Below are 11,423 nucleotides of genomic sequence, written 5' to 3'. Positions count from 1 at the left end.
GTCCCCCCTTTTCCTCACTGGGGATGGCTCGGAGCAGCAGAAACGGAGAGGAAAAGGGGGGCGGAATGGGCAAGGGGGAGTGGAAGACGGGGGGCCCTCTTCACCCAGCTGCACGCGGACCGTCCAGCCCCCTCTGTGCTGGCTAACATCGGGGTGGGGTGGTAAGGGGCTTGCCGCGGGACCCTGCCACACGGTCCGCACCTGGACCAGCCCATTTGCCTAATTATGAATGAGTGGATCCAGGCCGTGTCCGAGCTTTCTGCAGCCCACGCTGTTACCGGGCCCAGACAATACACCTCGCTCAGAGAGACGCCTTCGAAAGCAAGCGATCGAACTGTAAGAAGGGGGAGACATGAAAGCCACTCCCAAAGAAAAGGGAGAAAGAAAAGGGGGCTAGGCGAGGCCTCGAACTCGGGGTCACAGCCACAGTGTGTCATGAAACACCTGCTCCTGTACAGCTTTGCTAATTACAGGGGAGACAGCAGGCCCCTCAGAGCTCGCACATAATGCTGTTAGCGGAGGGCACGAAGAGTGGGGATTACTGACTCGGGACTCTGTATTTTACAGTGTCAACTATTTTAATGTGCTGCTGATTAAGGGAACACTTTTACAATTTTTACTCGGCTTCTGTCCACATGCTAATTCTCTTCCTTATTTACAGTGAAACGCTCGTTGACTGGAGCTCGTGTTTTGTCCTACATTGTTCGGCCAAATGACCACCACAAAACAAAGCGCGGTTAAGGTGGCTTTGAGACAAGTCCATCGGGGAGACGGATATCGAGAAGCAGCCAACTGGATGAATTCCAAGGCTTTCCGCCTCACAAATTAAATCAGTGCTTTAAGCCAACCAAGGAACCACATGCTTTTCAAGTGCCACGAGGAGCAAGCATTACTGAATCTTTTCAACAAACTGCAGTGGCCAAAGTTTAATCAATGGCTACTGGAAAGAGACTTTTACTGATACTTTGTACAGCCTTCATCCATCTCTGTGATTAATGACGCCGATAAAATTCCACCAATTAGTATAAATAAATCATGTAACGAGCTATCCCTTTTTTTTAGGATTATCTGGTTTCTAAGACTCTAAAATAAAAGTCTGGTTCTAGTCAAAAGAAACAAAAAGCAATCTATTCACATTTTCATTTTTGCCAAAATATTTTGGACCAATTATATCAAATCACAATCACAGTTCGAGGCTGAATTCACCTTCACATCTGCTCCAGAAATTTCAAGGTATGATTGACAATCCTATTTTAGACCAAGATGATTGTAAGGTGCAATGAGAAATCTTTTTTTTTTTTCCTTCTAATAACAACAGTGAGTTTCTGGGTTAGTCGGGTGCAGACTGGGTACCTCAACAATCATCTTCCTCCTTCAATATAAACCCACTTCACGGTAAAATAAAAAATTTGAATAATAAAATGTTCACATTACTGTCTACCTCTGCCTTCACTGTGATTCATGAATGAAAAACAGCAGCAGTCAAAAAACTGAAAATGCAAGGTACTATACTTCTCTTATAAACAAAACTTTTATAAAATATATATGCATATATATATATAAAAGAAAAACTTAAAAATATTTCTTATACTTTTTAGTAAAGCAAGCAGTGCCTTCTAAAATATCTGCTTGATTGTTTTTAAATTTTCTGAAAAACCAAAATGTGTATTATAATAATAATCATAATAACAGTAAATAATTATTGAACAAACACTGACAAAACTAATGATAAAAACTGACATGGTTCCTTAAGAGAATATCCGGATGGCCTGTGTGACCTGGGTGTGGCACACTGGGCACTCCGGGTGGTTGAGCTCACAGATTCGGATGGCACACTCCATGCAGAAGAGGTTGTGGCCACAGGGCACCAAGGCAGCCGTCACTTTGCTCTCAAAGCAGGTCATGCAGTCCCGCACAGTGGCCGGCGGCGAGTCCGGCACTGGCAGACGGCCTGGAAAGCCTTCGCCGGCTGAGGTGGGCTCGCTGTGGGCGCGGCGGGCCTGGGCGTGAGGTGAGCCGGATATGGGCACAATGCTGGTGACTGAAGAGTTGTTGGTGGTTCCGCCTCCACAGGACTCGGGTAAGCCAGGGGAGAGTCTGGTTAGGGGCAGCGGGAGGCCTCCGAAGCTTTTGGAGCGCTGCTGGGCGTAGAAGGCCACCTGTTTGGGGTAGTCGGGGTCACCCCAGCTCTGGGTACCGTCAGATCCAAAATAAGAGCAGGGCTTCTCTCCAGAGCTGGAGAAGTTGCCTTTGTTGTAGATCCCCCCTCCCTCGCTACCTCCTCCCCCTCCTCCAACCATGGCATCTGAGAAGTTTTGGCGGTAGCTGCTGGTGAGTGGCTTGCGCTGGCCCCCCTGCAGCCCCCACACCTGCTGTAGCCGGCTCTCCAGACCACCGCTGCTGCCCGCCGGGCTGCTCCCACCATTCGGGCCCAGACAGTCATTCTCGTTGTTGTGGTCGTGCAGGCCTCCCGTTCGAAAGGCGATATGTGCTTCGATCTCCTCGCGGGCCCGCTCAGCGTTACTCGGGGAGCCTGTGATCTCAAAGACCGGGTCGCGGTCTCGACTCGGAGTGACAATGTAAGTGCAGGTCTGCTGCTGGATGCGTTTTATGGTGGAGCCTTTAGGCCCCACCACCAGCCCGACAACACGGTATGGCACTCTCACCTGAATGGTGGTCTGACCTGGCAAAGGTGTGGGCGGGGAGCCGCTAAAAGACACTCCCAGCTTGTTGCGGGACGCCCGTAGCATGGAGAAGTGCTCTGCAGCAGAGATGATTTCACGACGGGCCAGAGCAACGTCCTCCTTGCGGCCAGTGATTAAGAACACAGGTTCCTCTCCTCTGACGGGGGTTTTGATGTAGGTGTTGGTCTTGGCCCGCAAGGCTTTGATCTTGCAACCTGCAGAGACACCAACATACATTTTAAAATGAGTAAAGACACGCCGGCTCAATTCGGGGACACAAATCAAGTTAAAAGGGTTACAACCAGGAACACACTTGATCAGCCTGAGCTGAAAGAAATGCTCGTCTCTGCTATGTCCAGTGAAAATTCTGATGTTTGAGCTGCTTATGACCACTTTAACCTAATGTCTTGGAGGCCAAAGCAAAAGCTGAGTAATTACCAGGATTTATGAGAGTTCAAGGGTGTAATCATTAGTGTCTTTATTGAGAGGGCCATTTTATTTGCACTACAACAAAACTTACTAAGACGCATGGTGCAGGCACCGGCCAGCGTGGACACGGCTGTGGCAGATGCCATGTGTTTTCACTGTACTGGTGAGCAATTACTTTCTGACCTCTCCTTGAACTTGTTTCCAGACAATACAGACAACCCACATATGCTTCATTTTTGGGCCACTTATTGCTCTGCATTGGTCCTGTTTCTGATCAGCGTGGAATAGTTTACTCTGTTAAATGCTTTTAAGGCAGACTCTTAATGTGAAAGAGTGCAGGTTAATGTCATTTCAGGACGAATCACCTGACAATGTAATGGGACAGAGGAGGATACAGGCATATAATAAATCAGTAATTATTTAGGAGGATTGCCAGGAACACCTGAGGTCAAGAAGACAATGGTAAGAGAAGACACAGCAGTTCTGTTTGGATTACACCTCATTAACCTCACACAGGTTTGTATTCAAACTCTGCCAGCTTCCTCATTAAGATTTCTTCCTTTATTGACACATTAAATGTGCTTTCCTTGTGTCACTGTGGCTCTCTGGACAACATCATATTTAAAAAAGAAAAAACGCCCTGATCTCACTGTAACAGAGTCCAGGTGCTTCAGAGCTCGCAGCGTGTCATAACCAGCTGAATAGCACAGCAGCAGGTATCAAAAGGTTTAAAGACACCTGAAGGTGAAGCAGAGTATCTCCCTAATGCTACTACACTGACCCACTTTGTTCAGGGGCACTGGCTTCCCAGGAACCGCTGGTACACGCAGAAGGGTGGTGATAACATTCCTCATGCCCCAAATTTGAACATGCACTCTGCGGTCATTGCCCGACGTTGGCCTAACAGACCTGCTCCTGGCACGAAAGGCTCAAAGAACAATTCTTTCTCTCAAACTAGATTTTAAATTTTAATTAGCTGAAATTGATGTCTCGATGAAAGAAACGTATGTAAACAAAGAAGGCAAAAGCCAATTAATCACACCCAGAAATTAAGGTCGCTGTGAAGAAACGTAATTTTCAGCTGCATTAGCAGTGAAGTGTGATTCAAAACAAAGCCACCCGTGATCTGACGAGCTCCAGCGTAAGGTGGAGAATCAATGCCTGCGCCTCTGACAGGAGAAAACAATCATACCCACCCCTTTCTCTAAGACAGGATGCTTCGTTTGCCAGATTCACCAGACGGGCTCTGAGCGGAAGGGGGTGTGTATGTAGTGCCAGCTAACGAAGGGCCCAGATCAAAAGCAGCTCATCTCAAATTCCCCCCACCCCAAATCAGCACTTCTTCCTGGTCTAGGCTAAAGGGCCCTCTTGCTGCACTTGTGCACACTGGATCCACCCTCTGTCTGTCTTCGGTTAGCCCATTAAAATTCAAAACTTACACTTCAGGGTAAAGAATGGGAGCCGACATGGGAGATGTGGGGGGGCTCAGCAGCACACACTAAAGCCACGTTACTACAGCAGCGAAGCAAGAAAGGGGAGTGTCAGTGAAAGGAGCTATCACAACTCCTGTTTGTTTTTGTTGGCAGATAAATCGGGATTTGCTGATGGGACCTCACCCACCCTGCAGTCATTGTGCTCCTCTCTCCATCCAACCCCCTGATTTCTCCCCTATCCTGACAGACAACCATGTGGCATTGAGAGTGTGCAGTGAAGTGGGGCTCATGAGGAGTCCCTTGTGTTGAGCTCCAAGGCGTGACTCCCATTCAGCTTTCAGACGCCGTACCCCCACCCCCCCACTCCTTGTTTCTCCCTGCCCCTCTCACCCATGGGTTCATCACAGCAGTTACCAATGAGTGCTCCATATGAACACCAGGGTCCCTCCTTTTTTTCCTTTGTTTTTTAAACTTAAGTTCAGGCTTGTTTGCAACTACACAATGAAAAAAGCATGTATGCAACCAAACAACCGCACAACTGCAAATAACCACAAACAATATCAATATTCTGCTTTCCCCCCCTCCAAAAAACAAAGAAGGATTCCCACCTTTGGGTGCAACTTCTCGCTGAGTCACCCCTTTAAGACGATCCCGTGTGCCAAGCAGCAACACTGTGTTAATGCGCCCCTCCCCTCATCCCCCGACTCACACCTTTGTTTGACAGCTGCTGTCATTCAACTTCAGCTCTTTGTTCAAGAAAAAACCTCCAACTGTAAGAAAAAAAACCTGCAACGTGTCTGGAATTGAACTTTCCAACTCCCTCATCTGAGGAAAAAGAAAACCCAAAAAACAAAAACGGTGACCACGCTTCGCTCTATTGTCCAATTGTGTCACTGGGGCAGTGCGCAACATAAACAACGAGCAGAATAAATTTAGAAAGAAAGAGGGGGGAAAACATCCACTCGATTTTTGAGGCCAGATGTGTAATTTCGCTGATTTTCCTGGCCATCGGCTCGCGCCGAGAGACATTCTTGTGTACACCAGGCGCACGTTGCCTTTTTGAACAGTCTGGCGCGTCTCAGACGACAAAGGAAGCAAGTGCTCTCCCTGCTCCAGTGTGTGTCTGTGCGCTGACATTGATGGCGTGGATGTAGAATAATTCGCCCGGGAGGGAACGGGTCTCTCTCCTGCTCTCTCCCTCTCGTGCAAATTTAGTCCAGAAAAACGAGGCTAAAGCTGCGAAACGCCTCGTTTCCGACTCTAATCATGAGTGCACGAGAACTTGTAACAATATAAGCAGGAAAAGTGGGAGGCTGGCTGATGTCTCGGGGGAGTAGGGAAAAAACACACACACACACGCACACACACACACACACACACACACAGACACACCACTCCCTTTTCTTTGTCAAATAACACCAGGTAACAGTTGGAGAACAAACAACAAAGCACACGGGGACGCACGGCGGGGCGCATGCACTGCTGTCTGATAAAAGCTCAAGTTTGGAGGGAAAATGACCCGCGAGCCAGCGGTTTACCTTGTCTCCCCACTATCTCGGCCACATGTTCAGAGCTGGGCACTGGGACGCATTCTGTTATGTTGCAGCCTCGTCCTTTCGTCTCACTTGAGGAGCTCTCGTACAGGGCGCACAACTTGCTCTTGCCTTGCAGAATCGCCGTGTCCCCGCCGCCGACGCTGTTCGTGTGGTTGTGGTGGTTGTTGTTATTGTTGCTCCGGTCCTGTACTCCTGTTGTTGGGGCTCCGCCGCCGTCCTCGCCTTCCCCGAGCCCCAGCAGAGACAGCTGGCCCAGCGCGACCCTGAGGGCACGGGAGTCGTCTTCCTCCTCGTCGGGCGGCACAAGGAGACCCTCGCTTCCGAAGCCGGAGCCGGCCAGATCCCTGCCGTAGCCCCCATTTTTCTCCATGATCCCTGCTAGAACCAGCAGGCTAGGCATGGCTAACAAAAGAGTGTGTGAGACAAAGACAGGGGAAAGAGACTGGAGAAACAGCACCCGTGCCGCCTCCTCCTCGCCCCCTCCTCCTCTCGATTCCCCCCTTTGCGCTAGCCCCTCCCATAGACCGGCCCCCTCTCTCTCTATCCGCCAGACTCTCGGTACAGTAGTCTCTCTCCGAGCTCCGGACAAACGGGACACAAGGCCGTCTGCACACAGATGGGGCTGGGCGATGCTTTGCTCCACCCAGTCTGGTTTACACAGCTTCCCCTCCTCGCCGAGACAAAACGAGCCGCCCTCCCGTTGTACCATTCAGTCTCAGGTTCACGAACATGTGGCAGCTCGCGTTCCACGCAGAAAGCAGAAAGAAAGAGACTCGGCTCCTCATTGCCTCACAACCCCGCACTGCAATCACATGAGCGGAAAGGTACGGCTCCGGAGCCGCAGTGTAGCCCGAGAGCCGCATTTTTGTTTGGCCACTTATGTAAGGACGGGCAGCCGGGATGTAAACAGTTGCGTATTAAAAGGTGCGGGCACAGTGCGCACATGGCGCTCAACGGATGATGTCAACTTTATGATGAGGAGGTTTTAGAAAAAAGCGGCGGCATCTGAGATGAATTTAAGGAGTTGGTGGCATTTTTCTTTTCTTTTTGGGGGGGAGGGGGTCCGCCCACCTCGGTGTAGCCGTGCTTTGCGGCAGGTCACCGCGCTGTTGTCTCCGGCGCCGTTGCGCATGAGGATGTTATGTAGGCTATATAGGAGGCGTGGGGGGGGGGCGTCTGTTGGGGGGTGAGGAGAGGGAGTTGTCAGACAGGCGTTGCAGACCCTATGCAGTGGGGGGAACATGAGAACAGCATTTCCCCTTGTGTTGTTTTTAAAGCACGGAGCCGCCGCGAACAAAGAACCGCGCCGACTCCCCAAGATGTCCTCGACTGAAGCCACGCCGACGGCTCGCTTGTAGCTCGGCGCAGCACAAAGATCCCAACTGCAGCGATAGGAAATCAAATCATTATCCTGAAACTGAAATCACAGCCCACGTGATCGGTTTCCTCCCTCCTTTGTGAAGGTTTCATGTTTCACTCAAGGTTCAGCAAAGTACCTGCAACTTCAGTTAATTCGATTGAGGCTGAAAGCAGATTTTTTTTTTTACAGATATCCACAGTAAACAAGCCAATGAGATGAGTGGGAACCCGTTTAGATTTATAATTATTTTATTGCAAAGTTCTACGTTGCTGTTTAAGTTGTGTCAGTTGTTGGTGTCTGAATCGCGGTACAGTGCTGAGCAGCAACTGATGTCCATGTTTTCAGCTTCCTCAGAGTGTCAGTCTAACTCAGGCTGTCCTTACCATCTGTGCATATATGGGCTGTACAGTGAGGATGTGTTGCGTAAGGCTACCTGAATGACAAAGCGAACTATGGGGATGTTTGCTCTTCTGCTTTATTTCCACTCCACAATAATTTATTTGTAATTCAGATCTTTGGCCTGTGGGTTCATGGCAAGTTCAGGTTCAGCACTTGAAAATACAAGAAACAGCTGATGGGTAAAATTCCAGTGAAGTCTGTTGATGTGTCTAATAGTTTTCCCACTGTGGAGATTATTCTGCATTTAACCCCAACCATTAATGTACTGTTTTCTTATTCTCCATCGTTCATGGTGTTTTCCCAGACTGCAACTGGGCTGCAGCTGTAATGAAATAAACAGTCTTAAGTGACAGGCTGAGCATGGCATGTGACTCTTCAGCATGAATATTTTTGCATCTCTAGTGAGAATGCCTTCTGCCTTTTAATAACACGTAGAACAGAGCAATAATATAATCACAAATATCCAAACAACAGGTCTGAGAATAGAAACAATATCGGTGTCGTGATAAGACTCTGTCACACTGATACGGCAGGTGTATTTACATGTGTAATCATAGTCTAGACGCGCTCTCTGGGTGCCAATCAGGAAGGGGTTTGTTCCCTAAGGACGTGTTGCAGATGAGAACTCACAGGACAACTCCTGGTATGAGGCCAGGATTAAAACATCCCCCACTCCAGCCAACGACGTGGTTAGAGAAAAGGGGAAAAAACAACAAAAAAACAGCACCAGCAGGAGGAGGAGAGCATGATGGCGTGATCTATGAAGGACCACAGTGTAGGCCCAGGGGGTCTGCTCCCAATCCCCACCCTTTGGAGAACGCTGAGGATTGGGTGAGAACGAGGCTGTGATGGAGAAAAGCACCCACACGAGGACCAGCCTTTCAATGAGCGTCCAGGAGGTCGTCTGGCTCCATTAAAAGGGGTCTGCTGGGAGTCCAGAGCCCCAATCAATAAAAAGCATGGATCTGGGATAGTGTTTCCCCCCCCCCAACATCCACACACCCATCTCTGCCTGAATGTGTGAGTCTGGGTGTTGCCCACTGGTGATGCTGTTGTATCACATAATCTTTATGACCCTAAACGAAATCTTCTCTGGCTCTGAATGGACCGCAGCAGGTCGAGATTTCATTCACATCTTTCAGCTGTAGGCTACAATTGTCATTTGTCCTTTTGTGCTTGCGTGTGTGTGTGTGCATTTGCTACAGGATACTTGTGAAACCCAGAGTGCTGAGGTCATGTTACTTGCACATAAAAAACTCAATGATTTTGACCATCTGTTCGTCACAGTAGTGCTGTTTCTCCTTTTTCCTTTTTTCCTCCCTGTGCTTAATGAAAGGCTGACTGGCATGTTTGGGGAGATGCTGTGGTTTTGTGTGCTGCACACCCATCTCTTTGTCCAAGAGCTCATGCAAATATTGCTTTCACCTATGGACAGTATCTGTCTCTCTCGGAGGACGAGCTTAAAAGGCTGTAAAGACATGTCCGAGAATCCCTAAAGGACATCCCTTTGACTTTCACGGCCAGATGTCCTTTTCAAGACTTTTCTGGTGCCCCGCTGTCACTTGAATGAGGCTTCTGCGAGCACAAAGGGACATGTTGGCTAAGCACCACGTGCTGATGCCACAGTGAACGGGCACTCTGGGATGATGTAAGACCTCATGCAAATGATACCACATCTTGTGTTCATAAGCCAACGAGAGCCCTGAAGACGATCAGCTGAATAAATAACATGCTAAATGTAGAGGCTACTCTTCCCTGCTTTATTCTTTTTTTGTAAGTTTTCTTTACGCGTCTGCTAATTTGTGTGTTTTTTTTGAGAGCAGGCAATGCTGCAGCAGGTCTGTACGTGTAGCATTGAAATACTGGTGAATACTTTGAAGATAATTACTGTAAAATTCCCTTATAGAGAAATAGTTTAAAACCTTTCAAAATTGACTAAACCGATTTACAGAGGCGACAGCTGCGACCTCAGAAATATCTGCGTTACTGCTGCAACACCACTTTGTACCAAAAGATGGCGCAGTGAGTCAGTTTAGACTTTTTTTTTAAACACAAACAGTCATAAAGAGCACATTATTTTTTTAACACCTGGGAAAAGAAAAAGCATGTTGATGAAATTGGGGCAGCTCAAAGGAAACGTCAACAATTAAACAGCAGCACGCAGACAGACTTCTGAAGGCACCTGCTACTAACACGCTGCCACCTGGTGGTGAGAAATAGAACATTTTGTAGAGGGTAACTACAAAAAGTAGCTTTGTGTTCATAAATATTGGTTTATTTAGTTTCTTTAATTTATTTAGAATAAAATAATATTATGACCCTCCCACTTAAAAAATGAGTCTGTGATGCATCTTTGGACGTTTGTGGTAATTTAGCTGTAAAATTGTGTGGTTGCTGCTCAGGACTTGAACTTGAAATCACTCTCATTTAAATTGGATCAAGTTAAAATGGAAGTTTTTATTTGTTCTTTTGTGCTACTTTTTATTTTTTGCAGTGCTCTGGGATTTATTCAGTGAGCAGTGTGACACACAAGTAGCCAACAAAATTATTATTGATTCATATGTCAGTTATTTTTATTACCAGTTAATCATTTAGCCTTCCACAGCTTCACTAAAAGTGTTTGTTTTGTCCAACAAATTGTCCAGAACCCAACGAGTGTTTCAGCCTTCCCGTGTACACAGCAGACTTTATTTCTATCTGCAATCACAAAAGTGCAAATCAATCACAAAAGTATTGTACAGTCATCTCACCTGCTGTGAAAAGCTTACATGCATAATGAAGCTGTTGACCGGCACACACATACACACCTCTGTCAACGAACACACTGGGGATGCTGTGATTGGGAGAGCTGGTGTCAGCTGGGAATATGAGTCAGGTTAGTATGACTTCATTTCTTTTTACGGGTATTAGGTCATCTCTCTGCCTCACTTTCCCCTATTTCCACCCCCTTCCCTCTTGCCTCTCCCCTCCCCCCGTCTGTGTGTCTAATCATATTGATGCTGTACAGCTAGTGACACGCCTAGTGATGAGTAAGGCTCACCTCACCGCTCGCTTCCCGTATGGCAGTGATCTCACAGAGCGCTTTGAACTCAGGAGCCCTGCTTGGCCTTCTTGTGATTCTTGGCATTAATGTCTCATTTTATTGAATGTATTGCAGACAGCTGGGTGATTTGGATATTGCTTTTACTGTTCACAATGAAAGATTGTACTTTTTAATCTGCAGAAGGGCAGAGTCACAAACTGGGTCAAATTTCATTAAAAATGATGATGGCTTGATACAAATAAAATGTCTCACGTCGGATGGCTCTCAAGTTGAAGCTTGAATGCACTTTAACATTTATTCAAGGGTAAAATGAAAAGTCTATGAATTGTAAAGGGATCTATTATGCATTTCCTTATTTTCTGTCGCATAGATACTGATATAAGGAGGATGCTCATATTCAGTTTTATTTATATAACACCAAATTATGACAATGGTTGCCTTCATATTGCAAGGTATGTAAGCCATGTTTCATATCTACAGTAATAGATATGAAGAATAGTTAAATGTGAGGATAAATCA

General features: G+C 47.3%; 1 protein-coding gene across 1 annotated transcript; it reads right to left on the bottom strand.

The window, feature by feature from the left end:
* Positions 1–1,115: 1,115 nt before the first annotated feature.
* On the bottom strand, positions 1,116–7,276 carry mex3a (mex-3 RNA binding family member A). Its single transcript, XM_082552506.1, is given in 5 exon segments — positions 1,116–2,899; positions 6,085–6,660; positions 6,663–6,715; positions 6,717–6,763; positions 6,765–7,276. Coding segments are annotated over 5 exon segments (2,028 nt in total). The 5' UTR covers positions 6,966–7,276; the 3' UTR covers positions 1,116–1,748.
* Between the last annotated feature and the right edge of the window lie 4,147 nt (positions 7,277–11,423).

The sequence above is a fragment of the Aulonocara stuartgranti genome (genome assembly GCF_965226115.1).
Source record: "Aulonocara stuartgranti genome assembly, chromosome: 11".
NCBI lineage: Eukaryota > Metazoa > Chordata > Actinopteri > Cichliformes > Cichlidae > Aulonocara > Aulonocara stuartgranti.
The sequence above is the reverse complement of the archived record's forward strand: the minus strand, read 5'-3'. Positions and strand labels throughout refer to the sequence as shown.